Genomic DNA, 22867 nt, shown 5'->3' on the forward strand with positions numbered 1-22867 from the left:
TTTGAAACCCACGAAGCTACAATTTCAGAAGTTTGAGATATAGAAGGAAAGGTTGTTTGAGATCAGATTGTGGAGAGCTCTTGACTGTCTTCATAACAGAGTTAGGTCTATTTTAGGAGCTGTAAGAAATAATCCTGAATGTATGAAACAAATTCAGGCCCTGACACTTCCTCCTGCCCTGCTCTGCCACCCCACCCAGATCTCCAGCTTTTATTTCATTCTTATCTTTCAGGTCCTATACCTGTAAGAATCAGGAAGACTCGGGAGGATTTGTATGGGGTGGGGTGGGGTGTCAGGTTGTCTTAGCAATGTCTCAGACCTAGGAATAGTCCTAGACCTAAATGTTGAACTTTAGCTTTTGAATTCTCTTTTTATTGATCATTATTTCATTACCTAAATTTTTTTAAGGTAGACATTTTTCATATTAAGGAGAGGTAAGGCATCATTGATTTCCTTATCATTCTTCTCAAGATGGATCCAAAAAAAATGGGTGGTCTTGAGAAGCAGACCTTAAGATATGAATGACCATTTGTGGCATTTATAGTCGTCTTAAGACTGACCAAAAGGAATGAAAATACTTCAAGAGACCCCAAAATCTAGCTAGTGGGAGATTGCACATGCTCTGTATGCACATCGAATAACCCTTCCATCTGACTTTAACTTGTAAACCTTTTGCCAGATAGAAAATAGAGAATTAAAAACCTCTGAATTCAGGGCACATGAAATGTCATTAAATCTAGCATAAAATTTCTTGAGTCTGTCAGATGAAGGAAATCATGTATCCATAGAGAAGATGGAATATCAATTGACAGGAACCTATGAAGCTGGCACTTATTCTGAGAGACATATGAATCTAAAAATCCAATAGTGCCTCAGCCTTTGAAAACACGGAAGCCAGAAAGGTATTAGGGAAATCAATAAGGTAAAAATCTTCATCCTACTATTTGGAATGACTCCCACATAAGAATTAATTAACACAATACTTCTAGAACATTAAAAGGATGTTAAAATGTTATCTCTACCCATAGAAAACAAAGATAGAAACCCACCTAACTTCTAGAGAGAGGGTTGAAGAGAAAAGATTTGGAAGATTAAAGGCGCATGTAAGAGGTCATTTCTGCCCTGTTGTCACACCATTTACCCTCTTCAGATAGAAGGATAAGTGTTGAACTTCAGTTCATCTGAATTCCTCAGCTCTGTCATCAATGCTGTGACACATTCTAATTTTCTGATTCATTTGTGATGAATAAGCTCTCTCTTTTCTATTCACAGTGCTAAAAGTAACCAATTTTTGTGAGTGAGTTATATTACTTATTTTCCATTTTTGTATTGCACTATTATTTTCCCTTTGCAAAGTTTCTCTCACTCTTTCTCCACCAGTATGAATCCCATGTACAAAAAAGCCCTTGGACAGTACTACTGCCTAGGCTTCAGTCAGTCAAGAGGAATGAAAGACTGACAACCCGATTCCGTTTTTAACCTAGCCAAATACCTCGGCTGGCAAGTGGCTCAGCTTCCGCACCATAAAATGGGTATAATAATAGCTTTCCCTTAGCACTGTGAAATATTTAGAATACAAATCAAGCCAAACCTGTCTCCTTCCACAGGAGAAGCTTAAACTAGCCTACAAAATCCTGAATGAGCCCTCATTTCAAAGGGAAAAATAAAATGGGAAATACCTAGATGTAGTGTAATTTAGTGGTTAAAAATATGTAGACTTTGGAATGGTACAAACTTATTCAGGTCCCAGCAGCTGTGGGATTTGGGGTAAGTTTCCTAATTTCTCAAATCTCCCTTATTCTATAGTAAATTGGAAATTAACGGTATTTGCTCTTCTAGTCAGGATGAAATGATCTACTGCTAATGCTGCTTTTCAAACTCTTCCGTGTAGGTGATCCTCAGGTTAGAGTGAGTGATCCAGTCAGTCCTCAGGGTGCGGGCCATTGCCTGAAGCAGTCTGCCACACATGAGACTTTTCAGTGAGGTCTCAGGGTTCATCCTACAGATACACGCACATTTTGCATTCTACTCCTCAATATGCTCTTACTTGTTTCACTGAACCAGAAGTTCCATGAGGACAAGAACAGTGGCTGTTTTATTTCTTCTATAACATCCAAGAAATAGTTATCAGATAAATAAATGTATGTACAAATAAAAGAGTTTAAACTGCTTAGCCACAAGGACAATTGACCCTCCAAGAAGACAGCCATGTCTTTATTATGTATTCTGTAGCCTGGTGCGCTCCTGTTAACATTGCTCCACATCCCTGGGTATATCCACATTCAAATTTGAGAAGCATTTACTTAGCAGGATGCCTGCAGCCACAGAAGGTGCTGAGTAAATAGCAACTCCTCTCATTTCTCTGCTCACTACTCCTCTTCCTCATTGTTCCTAAGTCTCTGTGGACTTTTTTAAAAAAAGAAATTGTAAAGAACTGGGTAAGTCAAGAGTCTGGGAGGCCTTTAGAGGAGTCTCTATGTTCCTAGCCACATGCTCCCATGTAGAGCTCTATTTCCTATACATTTGTTTGCTCCTGGCTCCAGGTCATAGTGACTTGTTCAGCTTCCTAGAGGTGATTAAGCAGTGGGATTGCATGGGCATTTTCTCCCCTCTCCCCTAGGCCAAGGGTGGCTAAACTGGAATTCGTGGATGATCTTCATGGAGTCTGGAAGATTCTTGAAACTTGGTGTTTTTAAGAAGTTTTTTGGGGGAGGGATTCTCATAGGGATCTGTATCACCTCAAGATGTTGGAAACCATTGCCCTTGAACATTACATAAACTGAAATCAGAATTGACTAATCTTTATTAATAATACATTTAATTAATAATACATTTGGTTCCTTAGAGATTGATACTATACAATAATTTCTACTGGGAAATCACAGAACACAATTAGACTTTACCATAAACCACCCCTCCCCACTACTCTTGCCTCCCCCACCATGTTTTAAGGTCCTGATTCATTTGGGCTTTACAGTTATATATTCTTTGCTAGATATTTATGCTTTGAGCCTAGCATGCTAAATGCAAATGTTTTTCATCGTATGCAAAACTATCATGGATAATTCTTTGCATTTCAGATGAAAACAACTTACAGACATATAAGGTGAATATCACTTAGGCAGAAAGGGCACACATATCAATAAAATAACAATTTGAACTGAAGAGGAATAAACCTATGTAGATTAATACATATTCTCAAAATTGCAGATTGTAATTCAATCAAGAAGTAGGGGCCTTTTGACGTTTATGAACATTTATAAATTGTATAAGAACTCTGAGATTGAATTTTTAGCCTTAATATTAAATTTGGGATAGGTATTATTGTTTTTCATTAATATATAAAGACGACAATTATATCCAATAAAATCGTCAATTTAACTTGGCTTTAATTTGTCTTAGACTGTGACGTACACACTGTGATTTTTCTCTCCATCTTGGGTTCCTGTCATTGACAGCCTGTGTATCACTTGACATCCAGGAAAGATATTTCTTCTTCATTCCGGACCTTGAATGTATTAGTCAATCTGGGTATAACTTACATTGATCTCTTTTGATCACATCAAAAATTTAACTTTGACTGATTAACTTTTATGAATAAATGCTCCTTGAAATTTGAAAAGGAAAGTTATGTGCTCAGATATAAGAACACAAATGCTAAGTATAGTTTTAAAAAAGCGTAATGTATTATTGAGAGTTATTGGGTTTATAATGTGCAACAGAGAAATGATAAGTGAGCATATTTCATAGATAACCACTAATCACATTTTATACTTTTTCCCAAAGGTTGGGGAAAAAAGCAAGCTCAGAAAAGTTGGGAAGGAAGGAAGGGAGGGAGGATGGAGGGAGGAAGGAAGGAAGGAGATTTAAAAAATAGACTGGTGCAATGGTCTAGGATCCTGGCTTGTAGAAGGGACTAGAATGTAGCAAAACTTAGAACTTAAAAGTCTTTGAAGACTAGTCAATCTTTATATATAGTTCAAGTTTGCATGTACTTTCAATGAATCATACATAATCTAATTATATTGCTTAAAGTTCTCATTAAACTTTTCAAAGTTTTCATCAATTTTGTGAAAAAAATTGAAAGCAGTGGAGACTCCCAGCCTCTCTTGTGTTAGCATACCTTGTGATCCAGGCTGCAGATTTTCATCTTAACTCTTCTTGTTCAAGGAGGGGAACAACACCATCCTTCACACTTACATGTGCATGGACAGGGTTTCCCATAGGTGATAAAGAGCAAACTTTTCCTTTGGAGGAACCTCTATGATAGTGCACTTGTCTAGAAAACTTGTTGAGAAGTGAAATCTCTTTGACAGGTTTGTTTGTGTTTGCTTTAGCCTTATTGTATGCTAACTTATATAATCACAAGCTTCTACTTGATCTCTTTTAGTATGATTTGTTTCGCATATTTCTGGAAACCTTCTATGAAGTGGTTAAAATCATGGTGTCAGAGAGGCAAGAATTCAATCAGCATATATTGAGTCCTTGATATATTTGAGTGGGGTGTGGGTAGAGAGACCTGCTTTGTTTTTTCAGTATCCCTGTTTGGTTTATTAATCTCTCATGGATCTTCTGTTACTTCTGTTTTATTTTTCTATAAGAGAAGCTGTCAAAACAGTGGTGAGCAGGCCAGTCCCATCATAGCTTATTTGGCTTGTGAGTCTAAGATTACAAAGAAGAATTATCTGATTTGAAATACAGAAGGAGAAACTGTTAAGATCAACTCCCTGCAAACCTGAGGTTTTCATCATTAGAGATGTGTTTTGGGAGACAGATGTTTTCATTTAAAATCATTTTGTCGGAGGGGACATTCCTGGGTTGGAGAGAAGGGGCAGAGGAGGAGGTATATGGTCCTCAGTCTGCACCAAGCCAACCTGAGGCTGCATCGCATCAGGTTGTCAGCTGAGGGGCGATAATGCATGTAGGTGTTACATCTGTCTAGAGGATCTTCTGGGCATTAAACATACTGAATTTACCCTTAAAAGAGCCAAAGTTTATCAGAGTTTTATTCATCTTTGTCAAAATTAGTTAAAATTTGTCCTGTACTACACAGTAAAGATTTTACCTATTCTAGTCAGTTCTGCCTGATAGATATTTATGCAGTGATAGAAATGTTCTACCTCTAAGGCAGCCACCAACCACAAGTGGCTATTGAGCACTTGAAATGTGGCTAGTGTGACTAAGGAACTAAATATTTCGTTTTTTTATTCAAGTTTAACTAATTTAAATAGATAAGTATAGATAGTGGCTACTGTATTAAAGAGCACAGCTCTAGAAAATACCCATTTAATTCGGATCAGAATGAAGTTTACAAAGAAAGAGATTGGCACTCCTCGTGCCTGGAAATACTGTTGGTCATATAGCAGGAGATTACACCTTTGGAAAATTTTATGGGGCTGGATCTCTTTTTTTTCTTGGGCTACAGGTAATAAAATAGGCTCCTACTGCCCATCCTCAGGAGCAACCAGTTCTGTCTGTGACTTAGATTGGTTTTCCTTCTCCCTACAGTATCACTGGGTTTATTTTTAATTCCTTGTTTTTGTTTTTGTTTTTCCAGTTCCGTGACCATCAGTCTGTGGCCTGCCCCTTCTCTTTATGTAAGTAAAAGTGGTTTCTTTACTTTTCAAGAAGGCGTCATATTTGGGAAATTTGGATCTTTATTGGCATGTTTTCTGGTTGACTTTGTTGTGGTTTCCAGCACTTCTGCACTATATATTAGCTTCCTTTGGGTTTGGAATCGGTGCTATTGGTGGTGGTAGTAGTTGCCATCCATGAGGGGATTGAAAAGACCGGGGCCTCATGCATTGGACGTCTATAAAGACTGCCTTTTACTCAGTCGCAGCTGCTGTTTGCAGAAGTCACTGCTCCTCTCCACTAGAGCTTACATGCTTCAGCCAGATATCTGCAACAGTCAGGCTTTTGCTCCACTGTCAGTCAGTGGGTAATTATTTATTCTTCAGTTATACCCCCATCTCTAGGTCCAATAGTTTTTAATTTCAACTTCTGGGTCAGAGCTTTCATTTATGGACGAAATCTCCAATACCCTTTTACTCAAGAAGTACAAGCGTGAACTCTAAGGCTTGATCCATTTAGGCTAAAATTGTGCCTGTCATAGCAAGTCCAGAAAAAAAAAAAAAGAGAGAGAGAAATCCGGGATTACATGTGCCAAGAGGGCTATAGAAGGTACCGTCCTTTTTTAGAAAAGATGGGAAGTCATTTGAAAAGGGAGAAATAAAAAAGAGGAAACTTGATTTCAGATGAAAAGAGGGAATATTTGCTCTTTAAAGCCCAAACCAGGCTGCACAGAATGGGTTGGGTAAGTTTTACCTCGGGCTGCTTGTAAGAGGTTCTACAGCAATGAACCCAAATAATCATAGTCACTCAACTACATGAGACATCACCCGAGACATGCTACAGGTAGGGACAGTCACCTTATGTGATAAATAATCATCAGTATCTTCCCAGCTGCTTTGAACTCTCTGGTGAACGCTGTCCCTTATTCGCAGCATCTGTCTTACTTCACTGACTTCTCACTCCGAGGTATTTCTTGTGTGGTAATCATTTGCACAGAAAGGGGGTTCCCCTGGCTCGCCTACATGAGTGTGGCTTCCACTGACATTCCTAGAAGATAGTTGCAAATATATTCAGGAGAGCAGAATCCCCCAAAGGACAGACCGTAAGGCTAAAGTCCAAAGTGACAGCCATTTGACAGAGAAGGGAGATTGGGGACTGTGTGTAATGCATTTATACAGCAGGGGTGGATCCTCCCTGCTCCTGACAAGTCTTGTTATTCCTTATTCTCTGTGTTGATAGATCAGGTCTGTCAATGCTTTGGAGGGTGTCAGTGTGCATGCTTATGGTTACCACTTTATGTTTCCACATCCCTACTTCAGTTACCTAGCACTGCATATTTCTAGTCCTCTGACTGGCAAATCATTTTCGTTACAGTTCTTTTGTGTAAAAACAGTTCACATAATAGCTCTGTGTTAGACAAGGCATTAATCCTCACATCACCGGGGATGAGTCAGCACAGTGCACTCCTGCCCGCACGGCTCAGCTATTATGACGTCAGCACTGTAGGGCAAGCCTCAGACACAAGCAGTACAGGGGACTGGAGACCTGTGTCACAGATTAGAAATCGAGGGGGAGACCTTTGAGATAAAAACGTAATTGAAAGGCTGTTTCTGGCTCATAGGAAAATGTGAAACTGATTCTATGCTACATCAACCATTAATCAGGCAGCTTCTAGAGAGATCCTAGTTTTTAACCAGAGACAGGGCTGAGAGAATGACCTATAATGGGCTGACAGCTCATTCCTCTACCCACTAACCTTGTCCCACCCCCGGGCCAGGCTTCATGCTTGCTTGGGTTGTTCCAAATCCTGAGGCTGCTTTTATTTCAAGGGTGACACGGCCTGTGACAGTCCTGCTGTCCTCAAGTACCCCACAGACATAGCTGATGGCTCCAGGGGTGGTGCCCCAGATACCTATCAAAGGGAAAAGAAAAGTTTCTTGGGAACAGATCAGAACATTATCTCCCCAGTGTTTCTAGCTCCTAGTGCTTCTTCAATGGCCTTCTCCAGTCAGGTGCAGAATTTTGCCTTCTCTCCCTGGCACTGCATTTAGTCCAAAGTCCCAATCTGGATTTGACACAGATTTCAATGGGAACTGAATAGCTTCCAGATGTTCCCCCCAAGAGTTTTCCATCCCATTACTCTTTAGCAGAAACAAAGAAGAGCCCTCTGTAGCCTGCCACACTGCCTTAAAGCAGGTAGCACAAACTTAGCCTATTTGAGAAACCAAGTTATTACAAATTAGACCTCTCTACAGTTCAGGCTCAGATTCTTTCTCAGAATAATACCTTTCAGTATTGAAAACTCAGTATTGAAAAAGCTGAAAATTCATTGCCTCACTGACATTCTCTGCTAACAAGACATTCTTCCATCACACCCTCTATCCCTCACTCTTCCTTTCACCCAGTGATAACCGTCAGAAAGTGCCTTACTCCTGCAATCTTCTGCCTTCGTTAGATTGCTAATAGGCTCCATGCGTAGCTTATAGAAGCTAATGCTACTGCTTGGCTTAGTTTTGATTAATATCATGCACAGCTCTTTATTCAGTTTTCAGTCAACAAACATTCGTGGAAAGCTAGTCACTATGCTTGGTTCCTGGAACTCCAAGATAAATAAGAAATGCTCCCTGTTGCTAAGAATCTCAGAGTCTGGTAGGGATGATAAATAGTAAATAAAGGCTGTGGCATGTGATGGACATGGCAATGGAGGCATAAACAAGACGTAAAAAGAGGAACAAGAAAGGAGTGCCCACCTGCCCACATAAAAGCCTACAGAACAAACTGCAGTTTACTAAGTCAATGTAGGGGAAGGGAAAGAAAAGGGGATCATAATATGAAAAAAGAAAGAGCCTTTTCAAAGCCAAGAGGTGTCAAGCAGCAGCCAGCTCTGGAGGACAGTAGTTCAGTGTGACTGGAGCATGGTGGTTGAAAGGGGAGCCTGGGAGATGAGGCTGGAAAGTGGGGAGAGGGCAGATTGCGGAGGGTCTTGGAAGCTGTGTGAGGGAATTCGGATGTTGATGCGTCAGGCTTGAGGAGGCTTTGAAGAATTTTAAGCAGATTTATGATTTAGAAAAAGAGCACTCTGGCCAGTAGAGATGGATGATTGAAAAAAGGGAGACCAGGTCAAAGGTAAAAACCAAGGGCCTGGACTGTGCAGTGGGGATGAGAGTGGAGAGGAGAGGCTCTCTGGTAGTGTTGACATAGACACTGCCATCTGCGTAATGCTAGCATATCTTGGCCTAGTGCACAATCCTTGCCTTCTAGGAGAAAGGTTGATATGTTGTGTAGGGCCAAATTTCAGACCAAAGCACTCTTTATAGGGGTTTACAGGAGACCAGAATTTGAACTTGACCTCACTCTGAGCTGCTGCCTGCTGGTGTGACTCCTTCTCCCACAGTAGATTTGGGGAGAGCGTCAGGCAGATAAGGAAGAAGCCATTTCCAGTGTCCTGCTTTTCATTTCTTTCACCTGAAATCGAAGTATCTCTTAATAATATCCCCCTAAAGTCAAGCAATACCCAATTTCCTATCATCTTCCTATGCTGTCTTTTTCTAAGAAGTTTCAAGCCATTGAGCTGAATGGCAACGTATATACTGCTGGTGTTGAAACAGTTCAGTATGTCTCTTACTTCTTTCTGAATTAGAGTTCACCATAAATGTGCTTTTCTCTTGTTCACTTTGGGCTGCCAGGACAATTTAAAGGAAATTTTCAACAGCTTATGTTTCATGGACCATGTTCTCTTTTGCAAATGGGAGGGGATGTGTGGGTGTGTTTAAGTCTTCTCTATATTGCTTGGTTTGAGAAGATGAACAAGATGAGGAGTAGAGACCTATTGAAAGCCCAGGTCCCCCCAGTGACCTGAATGCAGACTGTAGGCTGGTGATCAGATGGTCAATTATGTGTTTGTCAAAACATAGTGGGCTGTATTCCAGACTGCCAGCTTTGGAAGCCCAGCTTCTGCCAACCAAATGTCATCTGGGAACATGCAACACTGGGCACTGTGAAGGAGTTTGAAATAGACCATGCCACAGCCAACCTACTGCCAGTCTTATAGCACCAATATGGCATGCACAGCCGGGCCCCATGTTTCAGAGCTCAGGAATTCACTGTACTAAATTCAAGAGGTCAGATGGGTTCATGTTTTCAAAGCCCCTGTTCTCTGCTTTGAACATTGTGACTTGCTCCTCAGTGATTTCCAAGTGATTTTTCTAGTCATATCTCTGTGGAAACCACCCTTTTTGTGATAGTTATGAGAGCTTGTAGAAGTCCCAGAGGAAAGAAAAAAAATAAACTCGCTCTGACAATGACTGTGATTCCAACAGAGGGATTCCAACTCTTAGGAAATTACATTAAAGGTGCATAGCTTTTAAAATATCAGGAACCACCTTGGCAACTTATAAAAAGCAGAAGGGCTTTGCCTATTTTATAAAGTGATTTGCATATACCTGCATAAATAATGTCCCCACCTGTACTTTTATGCATTTAGGTTGAATAAATTAAATTCAGTGATCTTTTAAATACTCACTGTCTTTCATTGCTCAGATACCATTTTCAGGACCCTTCCTTCTAATTTTTTTTTTCCTGTGGTAGGAGTGGCTATTTTTTTTCAATCTTTTGACTAATTCAGAGAATCAAAACACTCTGCAGACTAGTCTACCACACCTAAGAGCGTTACCTCCCTCTACTTGCATTTCTCTTAGCCTTTCTGCCTATCAGACCATGCGTTCCATATGCTTTTCATAAAGGAAAATGGGAGTATGTGACCAGGATGAAAACTCAGCACATAATAGGATCAAGCTTCACTACCTGTCTGTATCCAGACTGTGCTTTACACAGCTCAGGGACATACTCATCGTAACCTTTTTTTCCACTATTTGGCCTCTGCCACCATCCGTTCAGAAACCATCCAGCCACTAAACCACATTAATTGTAACTTGATCCTTCAAATCACAGCCTGGTCAGTGGGCTGTGTAATAATAAGATATTATTAAGCATTTACTACACCAAAAGAATCGTGTTTAGTAGGGAACTAAAACATAAATCTAGGACATTGCCCTTGCTTGCTCTTAAGGAACTCAAAATTGGATTAGGGAAAGAATTTATACTATTGAGTATTCCGTATGCATATCAGACAATAAGTGACAATTCCAAAAGGAATGATACAGTCCAGTAAGTACTATAGGATTTCATTCATGAAAGAGAACCTTGAGGGCTAGAAAGCTTCATGTAAAATCTGATTTAGCTAGGTCTTGAAAAATGGCTAGAATATAAAAAAAGATGAAGAGCAAAAGAATGATATCCCAAGCAAAAACATAAACCTAAGTGTTAGAATCTTTGAGGGGGTCCAATAAATGGCACTGCTCTTTCCCACTCAAGTTCTAAACCCATTGAAAAACAAGACAAAAGAACTGATAGCTGGGGAACAAAAATTTTTTATAAGGCTTGGTTGAAGGATGTATGACAGGTAAAATGGGCTCATTGACTCCCTTCCCTTCTATCTAAACTTTAGAAAAGCCCTCCCAAGGGAAAATTTGGATCTGCATAAGAGCAATACTCTTCCAGGTCACTAACTCCCACTTGTCTAAGCGGGAAGAGAAGGAGAAAGAAGCTAAACTCCTGCCCTTGCAAACCTCAATAGATCTGTTCCCCTAATTAAGAGACATGGAGCAATGGCTGTCTTACCAATAAGATGATTCACCCCCATGGGGAAGTATAAGGAATGAGACAGAGACAAGTTGTGTTTAGAAAACTTCTTTCTGGAAACTAGGATTTGGGAAGAGGCATTCCTACTAGTCTTCTGATCTACAGGCTGGAAAACAAGAAGCAGAAGTACTGAGTGAGATGAAAATGAGAACCATAGCCAAGAGGCTAAACAAGGTACTCATCTAAGGAGACATAACTGGAGTTGGAACCTGTAGTTATAGAATTATTGGAGATCTAAACTAAGGGTTCCTTTTCAGACTCTGGGAATTACCTGAATCAGAACCCCGGGGAACAGGCAAGAAATTAAGATAATGGGCTAAAACCTCATTGGGAAAAAAATACAAAAACTCTTATCTTTAGTTAAACTAATAATCACAATAAGAAGTAGCATGTGTTGAGTACTTGCCTTGCTTTAGGCATTGGGCAAAATACTTTTTAACAGCTATCTGATTTAACCTTTAAAACTACTCTAATAAGTAGATGCTGTTGTAATCCTAATTTTGAAGATGAAATGGAGATTGAGTATTTTGAGTAATTTTTTCAAGGATGCCTAGTAAGTAAAATAGAACTTGAATCCAAAACTATCTGTCTTAAAAGCCTTGGCCAAATTTCATCAAACACAAAGTGAATGTCTACTAAAGGCTGAAGATATAATGGCAAGCAAAACAGACATGGTCTCTGCCCTACTCGACTTACAACTTGGGGGACGGAAGACATATTAATCAAATGGACATACAAAAGAACTTATAATTACAAACTGTACTTGCTGCCATGAAATAAAAGTTCCAGGAACTCTAGGAGGAAATTTAAGAGGGGGATCTAAGTGAGTCTACGAGCTTTTCAAGGAGCTTCCCTGGGAAGTGATATTTGAGCTAACACCTGAAGATGAAAAACAAGAAATGAGATTAGGTGGTGGTAGAGGTTTCTAAGCAGAGGGTACAGCATAGGTGAAGACATCAAATATAGCTGGATGGAGAGAATTTGGTGAAGAGCTGCCCCTATTGAGGTTGAAAAGTTATATAATGATGTCAGGATCTTTGTAGGCCAGGTTAAAGACCTTCCTCAGGACAATGGGAAAGCAAACTTAAGAAGGAATGTAATATGATCAATTTCGTATCCTAAAAAGATCACACTACTCTTGCACATTTATCACAAACAGGTGGAAATATATCCACACAAAAACCTGTACACCAATGTTTATAACAGCTTTTTTCATAATATCCCCACACTGGAAACAACCCAAATTACCTTCAATGAGTGAGTGGTTAAACAAACTGTGGTATATCCATACCATGGAATACTTCTCAGCATTAAAGAGTAACCCTCAAAACATACAATTTAGATTAGTCACAAAGGTATTATGCTGAGCGAAAAAAGCCAATCTTCAGATTACATACTTTATGATTCTATTTATATGGCATTCTTGAAATAAAACTATTAAGATGAAGAAAAGGTTAGTGGTTGACAAAGGTTAAGGAGTGGGGGAGAGATGGAACTGCCTGTGGCTATCAAGGATGGCATGAGATAGCCTTATGATGGCACTATTCTGTATCTTGACTGTGGTGGTGATCATGCAAATCAGTATCGGTGATACAGGTGCATAGAACTAAATACATGCACACATAGCCACACACACACACACACACACACACACACACATGCATATAAAACTGGTGAAATCTGAATAAGATGGATGGATTGTACCATTGTAAGACCAAGGTCAATTTCCTGATTGTGATATTCTACTATGATTATATAAGATATTACTGTTGGGTGAAACTGGGTAAAGGGTATACCACCAGATCTCTCTGTATTAACTTTTACAACTGCATGCTGATCTGCAATAATCTTAAAATTTAAAGTTAAAAAAGATCAATCTAGTGCATTGTGGTGAATGGTTTTGCAGGAGCAAAAGTAAGGAAGCTATTGTAGCATAGCAGATAAGACATAGACTAGGCTAATGACTGGGAATGGAAGAAAAATAAATGGAACCGAGGGATAATACAGAAGCAAGATATACAGGATATTCTCATGGATTGTATGTGGGAGATGGAGGAGAGAGAAATAGCAACTGTGACTACTGGTGTTATGCTCATAAAACTGTATGGAGGTTGGTGCCATTCATGGTTATATGAAATACCAAAGAAGAACGGAATTGAGGGAAGATTATAAGATCTATTTTTGAGATGTCCAGTGTGAGGTGTTTTTGATAAAGATAAGTGAGCATATTGACTAGACAATTGAATATATACAATTGGAAATCAGACGTAAAGTGAAGGCAAATGAGGCTTTTGGCATGGATGATACACCTAGGGTGAGGAGTAGATTAAGGAGAAGGCCCAAACCGAGACTTGAGGAACTCTTACTATTTAATCAGCTGGGAGCAAAAATGAGCCCGTGAAAGAGCCTCAGAAGGAACAGCTACGGGTAGGAGAAAAACCAGAAAACATTGGCACAGAAGCCAAGAGAAGAGAATGTTTCAAAGAGGGTGGTCAGTAGTGAGACGTGCTGCTGAGAAGTCAAGTCAGTCAGGGACTGAAAACTGCATTTAATATATTAATGTGGAGGTTGTTGCTGACTTTGGCAAAAGCTGTTTTGTTGAAGTGGTAGAAGCAATAACCTGTTTGTAATAGTATGGGGAAAGAGTGAGAGGTGAAGAAATAGAGACCACAAATATGGATAACTCTTAGAAGTTTTCCTGTAAAGAAAGGACAATGAGCTAGTGTAATGACTTGGGAATAAGGGAGTGAGGTCAAAAGATTGTTTGAGAAAAATGGAAATATTGGTGTTACTATGCATTTGGGAAGCATACAGTAGAGAGGAGAGATTCAGTTTATGGAAGAGAGAAGAGGTTGGGATGATTAGTAGTGTAAGATTCCTGGTAAGGCTAGAGACTTAGAATCCTGAGCATAAATGGAGGTATTGGAGGAGGGACATCTCCTGTTGTTACAAGAAAGAAGAAGGAAAGGATGGGGGCAGGTGCATGCCGTGTACTGAGAGATTGAGTGTTTTTCCAAATGATAGCTCCTGGGGGGGCAGGGTCCCACTAAGAATAAGTAAGGTGGAGATTTGAGGAAAGTGAAAGCTTAAAATAGTTCCTGGGACAAATGGGATAGCAAGTTGACCAGAGAAACCTAGTAGGATTCTCCGTGGCAATGCGGAAGCCCTAGGTGAATCTGCTGGGTTAATCACCTATGGGTGATTTTTTCCAGCAGTTTGGTGACCAAGGTGAAAGTTCAGAGGAGATGTATATTTGAGTTCAAATTAAAATGGGGTTTTAACTAGTATGTGTGAAAAGACATTAGGCATTTTAGTTTCCTTTTTTTTTTTTTTTCCCTCACCGAGGCTAAAATAAAAGGCAGTAAAAAGCTCAGTTCAATTCTCCAAGTAGCTAGCAAGCACCTACATCACACCAGGCACTGTGTTGTATACAGAAAAAACAGTTGAATAAGGTACCATCCCTGCCTCAAATAGCTCATAGCAATGGGAAGCTTGAAAGTTGCCATTGGTCCAAAGGCCAGGAACATGGGGTTAGATGACTTCTGTCAAAAGACACAGAAACCCACATCGATCCTTCTTTAAAAATTCTGCCTACTCCTTCCTCCCATCCTGCAATTACCTGGTTATTTTCTTGCTTTCTCAAAAAATATCTACTGCCTGACTTATTGCCAAGCCTCGAACATGCATCGTATACATATGAGTGACAATTCTGACTTCTCCCATCACCATTTTGCTAAAATATGATCATTTAGGAACAATTAGATGATCTACTTGAAGCGTGGTATTGGTACTGCGTGAATTTGCTCTAAATTTTAAGGGCTGGCGTCTAACTGTACAGAAAGGCTATTTAAAAGAGGGAGGGAGAGAGGAAGAGTGGGTAGGTAAGTGGAGGAAAGAAAGAGGGAAGGAAGGAAGATGGGAGGTAGTAAGGGAAAGGAAAGAAAACTAATTAATTACAGAAGATCTTATGTAGCAACCTATCCTTGTTTTTCAAAGAACTTCCATTTGAAATGAATGCTTGAGCCTCCATTTCTAGTGGTAGCCTCCACCATCAACCTCCCAAAACGACTTCCAGACCTAGAGACATAGCAGAGTACTATAGAATAATTAAATTCTGGCATCTGGCAACATAGGACAAGATATGAAGAAGACCTGAAGAACGTGGAAATTCCTAATTTCCAGTAGAAATAGGATTCCTTACTCAGATTTATTCTAAGCATTAAGAAATGGTAACAAAGAGGAGGTGGCAATGGTAGCTTTCCTTTATTTGAACACATCCCATTCTGCTAGATTCCTTTAGGAAATGACATTAGGGCCATTTGACTCAAAACTAAATTGCAAATACATCTGGGGTAGGATTTGGCAGCTGTTGAGCAAAGCAGCTGTATTTTTTTTTAATATTTACTTCTTTCATGACTCTATAATTCACACATACTGTAAAATATTAAGAAACTATAGAGTACAGAGAAAACATCTATAATGCCACTATACAGAAACAACTATTATTAACAATTTTTTAGATCACCTTCTGGTCTCTTCTCTGGATTTTAACATAATTGGGCATACATTGTATGTATAGAGTTGTATCCTATTTTTTAACTAAATATTATATGAGTGCTTCCTGGTATAATTACAAACTCTTTTTTTTAAATGCCACTGTAATATCTGAATAATTTTTGAAGTATTTTTATTTATTTATTTTTGCAAGAGAGAGAGAAAATGGGGGGGAGGGGCAGAGAGAGAAGCAGGCTCCCTTATGAGCAGGGAGCCCAATGTGGCACTCGATCCCAGGACCCTGGGATCATGACCTGAGCCCAAGGCAGACACTTAACTGACCGAGCCACCCAGGTGCCCCTCTGAATAATTTTTTATCAATCATGTAACCCCCTAGAATTTACTGAACTGTGCCCTTGATATTGATATTTGGGTTATTTCCAGTATTTCAGTTTTAAAGTCCTATAAGGCAGGAACTACAATGTATCACCTGCAGTTGTCCAACCTGGAGGAAAGTTGAGGCAGGCAGTGATGTCACCCATCAGAAAAATGGTCAGGCAGTGATGTCATCCTATTAAGAGAGTTACTAATTGCTAATGACGATGAAACTCATATTTGAATTTTTAAGAGCTGTTGCAGGGTTTATCTAAGCTCTTTTCCCCCCCAAAGTAAAAGTTCTGACTTTTATTTCTAAAGAGTATACACTTAGTTTTGTTTGAACTTGCTACAATGATGATATAAAAAGAAGAACATAAAATCCATTCAAAATCTCACCTCCCAGAGAAAACCACTATTAACGCTTTGGGAAATATATTTCCATACTTATCTATTCATCTGTCTCTTTTTCTTTCTCTTTGTCTTTCTCTTTCCAAAATGAAAGGAGGAGTTGCTTGCTGTCTGGTAATCTGCTTTTTTACTCAACATTGTAATAAGCATTTTCCATTTCGTAAATACAGATCTACATTATCTTTTTGATAGCTACATTATAATCCAGTTTATGGATAATTTATTGAGTCAGTGACTTATTGATGGACATTTAGGATATTTGGACTTTTTTTCTAACTAAACATCGCTATGATAACTATCTTTATACACATATACATTTTTTAAATGCACTTTCCTAATTATCTCCTTAGGATAAATTTCTAGTAATGGAACTGTCAAAGTAAAATTTATCTATTGCTAAACTGTTCTCAAGTAAACATATATCAAATTAAACCCCCACCGATGAAAAAAGATATTGGCCATTTCCCTGCATCTTCACTAATTTTATAAGTGCCAATTTTTGTAATTTTTGCATATAAGAGTATATTTTCATGTTGGGTGTATGGGATGCTTTTTCCAAGCATACTAACCAAAGTCTAAAATCTTTTATTTATTTATTTTTTTTATTATACTATTTTTAGAGAGGGAAGGGGGAAGAGCAGAGGGAGAGGGAGAGAGTGAATCTTAAGCAGGCTCCATGCCCAGCATGGAGCCCAACACAGGACTTGATCTCACAGCCCTGAGATCATGACCTGAGCCGAAATCAAGAGTCAGATGCTTAACCGACTGAGCCACCCAGGCGCCCCAAAGTCTAAAATCTTAAAGAAAATATATTAAAATTTATTATGTGAAAATAAAAATCACTGTGGTAAAAAAAAAATATTTTTATACTGGGAAAAAATTGTGACATGTCCCTAATATTTTAAGAGTGATTATAAATCAACAATGAAAAGGTGAATGACCCAATAGAAATTTGGAAGGGCAAACAAGCAGTCTAACACATGTTTAGCTGCTTAGTCTCATTCTTTACGGCAAAGGCAGTGCTCCCTGAAGTCCTATGAGGGCACCTCCAGCACTGTTGGTTATGCCCTGGTGGCATCACCCACCCTCACTGACCCCCTGAGGAATATGGTGGGGAGCAAAGCACAAGTCAGGGGACCTGAGGATCTCTGGGCGGGGGACAGTTCGTGCTTCCCTTGATTACATATATTTATGTTTATTTGGCATCACCATCCCCCAAAGAGGCCAGCTGATTGTTCACTCACATGAGTGTAAAAATGATCATCTAAGCTCTGCCATCAGACTCCAAAATCGGTAAATTATTGGGAAGGGAAAAACACACACTGGCAACTTTGCCTGATCCATGTCTCCAGGGCAGAATTGACACTATTCTACTACCAGATGTACATAGAGATTTCTGGATGTTCTCATAAATAAAGTGCTAGAGGCCATGTCATCAATGTCCTCCACCTTTCCCTCTCTCGTCTGACTCCCATGTGTATTACTACATACTTAATGACAGGGAATACTTTCCAGCAACTTCAGGGAAAGTGAAAGATGCTGGAGAGGCAGAAATGCCGCACTGACAGCATCAGCCCCTGCCTCCACAGTACAGACTGTGACAGGGCGCCTTCCCTGTGTTTTGCGATAGGGAGCGTCTGGGTTCTTGGAGTGAGTTCCCCGAGTCTTTCAGAGGAGCAGGAGTTGTGCAGAGCTGCTCTACGTGGTGACTGGAGCATTCTTTCAGCACGAGAAGTTCATTTGCAGATGATAAGGGACGGCATGCGCTCCAGGGCATTCTTTCTCTGTCCTCGGCAAAAAAAAGTGTACAAGGAAGTTGTGTGTGCCTTAAATCCTTAGACAGTGTCCAGAAAGAAAGGAGGAGGCAAAACATGTTAAAGATTCTATGGGAGCCCCTTTAGGCCAACCACAAACGAAGGTGAGTGGTGGGAACCAGGCCTAGTCAAGAGTTTGTTCTCTACCTGAGCAGTCAAACTCCCCCAGGAAGTGTGAGGATGTGGTTAAGAGCCAGGTGTCAGTGGTGCCCAGGGCTGTTAGAGGCCACCCAGCTGGCTCAGTGTTCCCAGGGCTCAGAGTACTGGATATCTGGCTTGCTTATGCTCTTAGAAAACGTCACCTATTATATACCTGCCTCTATAACATAGTTTATACTCAGATGCCAGATGGGGACACAAGTAATGATGATTAATGTTGAGTGCTATTAAATAAGAGTATGCGTATTCCTCTTGTTCTTTATCACCCTTCTCTTTTCCTCCCCAAACATCATGGTTGCCAGCTCAAAGGTGGGGAGGGATATATATATATATATGGTACATATATGGATGCATATGTAGGCTATACATATACAGACTACATAGTAGTCTACATACAGAGATGGTGCCTACACAACCTACTTATTCAGAGAAGCTTTCTACTAGGGCACTTGCAGAGGCATCTTGTGCAAGAGATCTTTGTGGTGATAATTAAAAATTAAGGTGTTTTTTTTTTCTTTTATGCCTTCTTTCTCTAGTCTGTTTGTAATTCCTCACTTTTCCTAATGTGGGGATACTAAAGACAAATCAGCCATATCCCAGAGAATCATTTCCAGGTATTTATTTAGAATGGGCCACGCCACCCCGCACATTTGGTAGGCTAAAATGGATTCCACCTTTAGTTCCTCCTTGTAAATTTCTAGGCTTTTGGTATGTGGAAAATAATTATCACCTCTAATTTAAAATTAACCCTGTATTTTAGGTAAGAGAAGCGTGTGTCTCAATGACAGAATTTGAGTAAAAGGTACACCTAAATCCTTTAATAATGTCCTTTGGTCTGGTCTTCACAAGCAAGTCAAGGATGCATAAGAGAAGTAATAGGAAATCTCCAGTTAAAATCCTCTTCTGGGGGCGCCTGGGGGGGCACAGTCGGTTAGGCATCTGACTTTTGGTTTTGACTCAGGTCCTGATCTCGGGGTCATGGGATCGAGCTCCACGTCAGACTCCATGCTCAGCTCTGAGTGTGTTTAAGTTTCTCTCTCTCACTCTCCCTCTGCCCCCGCCCTCAAATAAGTAAATGAATCTTTAAAAAAAAATAAAATAAAACAAAATCCTCTCCTGGGATTTGTTTCCCTTTCTTGTTTCCATTATCACAAGGCTTAAACAATGTCCACTACATTGGTTCTTCACTAATAGCTTCCACATATTCCTCTAACCAGTTTTATAACAGTACATTTCAGTAAACATTAGAAAGAATCTTAATACTGTTTACTTTTCCCAAAATGCATGAAGTATCTGTTAACAGGATGTCTGCATACTATCTATCCCTCTATGTATAAAGAATCCATTTCTTCATCATCTTATTCCCACCAGTCATTGGCATCACTCATCTAGAGTAGGGTCAGAGGCCTGCCACCTCATAGCTGCTGTGTGGCTGCCACTCTGCCTTAGCGCTGTAATATACCTAGGGAAAGAGTTTCAGAAATGTACGCTAATATCCAGAAAACTACTTCAGAGATCTGAATCTTGGTGCAGGAATCCAAGAGAAATCTTCTTGGCCACTATTATTTGGAATTTTTCCCTTTTACCCAAACAACAAGGAACTACAGCCAAAATACTTAGAAGAATTCCTTTTGAGCCATTTTGGTGTTGGATTCTGGCTTATTCCTTCTTATAAAATGGGGGATTACATTTAAATTCCAGATAAATGTTTCTACCTAATAAGAAACGAATGTGTAATTTTTGACTGTTGTAATAAAATGATCTTTCATGAAGTGCAGCATCTAACACTCATCTCTACTCTTGGATGACCAAGAGATGAAGGGATGAAGGTCTTCTTTAGAGAGGAGACAGAGAGGGTAGCTCCCCAAATGGATGCAGACTTTGAAACAGGAAGGGATGCAACTAGAAACCAGAAAAACAAGAGAGTACTGTGTGCACATTAATAGTACCAGCAACCCTAAAATGAATTGGGCTTTAGTTAAGGTGAAATAAAAACATGCACTCTAGATACTCATCCATTTCGAGGATTGTGCAGAGTTTAGTTTCTCCTCAACTCTTAGCAAAATTCTTTTTGTAAAAATAACTTGATCTAAGAAGAAAGATTTCCCCACACCATAGTCAGATTATTTCATGGGAACAGTACACCATTGGCAGACCACACTGACTTGTGGACCAGCCTGAGGATCCAGGGAAAATAGACTGAGTGACCCAGAGGGACAGAGTCAGGGCCAGCTGTGCACAGGAGTCTTCACCATCTTCTGAAACCTACCCAAAATCAGCCATTTATTTCCTTTCACAACAATAGGCATTGGAATACTTAAAGATCAAAGTTCCTTTTAAGGCCTGAGCTATTGATGTATTTATATAGAGATTATTTCTAGGTCAGCTGTAACTACCTCTTTCTGTGGCTCAGGACCTCAAAGCAGTCCCATACAGGAACACAGGCACACATATACACACGCACACCCCGTCTACTGATATGAGCTTTTCTCCTGCCTATTAGATGCATTACAAATTTGCTTTTAATGGAGCCTCTCTGCATTCCAACAGAAATATTTCTGGATCTCTCCTGGCTCGCACAATATTTGCTGGGTGCACATTTAATATGTTTTAGCTTTACTGCCTGAAGATGGAATCAGGGACATCTACCTGCACATGACAGTGCTTTGGCTCTTGCAGTTGCAGAACTTAATGTATGTATCAGTAATGAAAATCTTAATTAAGAAAGCTGCATCATTGTCCATGAACACTCATTTTTCTCCCCCTGCAAAGCCCTTTGTGTATTGCAGTATATACCTGGTCCAGACAGACAGAGTCCTCGAAGAGCTTGTCTGGCAGATCTTCTCTTGATTATTAACAGCCAGCAAATGACAAAGTCTTACTCTCCTTTTGTCTTGAAGCTGAGGCTTGGAACAGCAGAGCACACAGTGTACTGTAGGGTTTGTTTGTGTTTTTTTAAACTTGCTTTTATTACGTTGGTGGGTTTAAAAATCCGACAGTGTTGATCAAAACTAATTTAGGTAACTTAGAGTTGCCAAAACACTAGCAGATGCATATTTACACATATACTCTCAGAGAAATGTAATTTTCCATATAGAAACAATGCACAAACATAAGAAAGGACGATTTTAAGCTGTCTGCCCATGTTTCTGGTGCCTTTGGCCTCCAGGGCTTGAAGCCTGCCATATCCCTACTTATGTGACCTTAGCAGTTACTTCTTTCCCTGTGCCAATGTGCGTGTGCCAATTTGTCATTTGTGCAGACAGTAAGAAGCTTTGGAAAATGGAATAACTTTAGGGAGACAACTAACTATATGCATAAAAAATTGAAAGAATTATTAGGAAGGTCTTTTGAAAAGGTGGCCTATAATTATGTTTATGAACCCATGTCCAATTATAATATTTTAATAATGCCCAAATCATAATTTCCAAAACATAAAGAATTTATTTAAAATTCCCTTAAAGGAGGCGCCTGGGTGGTGCAGTCAGTTGAGCATCCGACTCTTGGTTTCAGCTCAGGTCATGGTCTCAGGGTCGTGGGACTGAGCCCCACCTTGGGCTCCACGCTCAGCACGGCATCTGTTTGATGCCTTTCCCTCTCCCTTTCCCTCTGCCCCTCCTGCTCTCTGTCTCTCTCTCTCTCTCTCAAATAAATAAATAAGTCTTTAAAAATAAATAAATAAAAATAAATTTCCTTAAAAGCCTCAAAGCATTTCACTCTTCAAAAGTAGCAAATCCTACTATTAATTGACCTTGAAAGTGACCTTGAACCATGACCTACATCATGAGGAGAGAGATGAATGTGTCATCCACTTGTGTATTGTTCAGTCTTCTGCATTTTCTAAGTCTCTAGTCTATAGCATTAGCCATTTTCTGGAAAGGCCATGTAAATAATTGAATTGGGCTCTAGCCATATATTTATATATCACTTCTACTAGAACAGGAGGGCATGGCCACCTAAAGAAGGTCTAGTAATAAATATTTAGGACCTGTCTTCTTACCATATATATACACTGTCCTCATCAAGAGGGGAGCAGACACACTGTCTAATGTCACTAGTGTGATCTGTTTATTTACTCTACTTCTTAGAACTTAACATGCTTTAGCTCATTTATTTTCAAAATCACTGTAAAGTAGGTAATGGTCAGTTTTCTGCATTTCTGTAACACAAAAAAATTGTATAAATTTTCTCTATGTATCATATGTGAGGAAGACCTTATGGGAAAGTTGTAATTGCACTCTGTATTTTTAATTAAGCTTAAACATAAAAAGTAAATATAACTAGACTTCTGATTTTATACTAGAACCACAGTAAGAGGTTAGAAGAGATGCTATCAGGGC

At 39.6% G+C, this 22867-nt stretch overlaps 1 protein-coding gene across 8 annotated transcripts in view; it reads left to right on the top strand.

Moving 5' to 3' along the window:
• Positions 1 to 22867, top strand: part of LOC113916432 — a 729899-nt gene that overhangs the window by 606637 nt on the left and 100395 nt on the right. For all 8 annotated transcript variants that reach the window (XR_004819960.1, XR_003517937.1, XR_003517935.2 and 5 more), the window contains one exon: positions 5558 to 5597. Coding sequence is in view for 1 of the 8 variants with exons in the window: in XM_035726664.1 (XP_035582557.1) it covers positions 5558 to 5597 (40 nt within the window). In the remaining 7 variants the exon portion in view is untranslated. The remainder of the gene's footprint in view (positions 1 to 5557; positions 5598 to 22867) is intronic.

Source organism: Zalophus californianus, chromosome 1 (assembly GCF_009762305.2).
Source record: "Zalophus californianus isolate mZalCal1 chromosome 1, mZalCal1.pri.v2, whole genome shotgun sequence".
Classification (NCBI taxonomy): Eukaryota; Metazoa; Chordata; class Mammalia; order Carnivora; family Otariidae; genus Zalophus; species Zalophus californianus.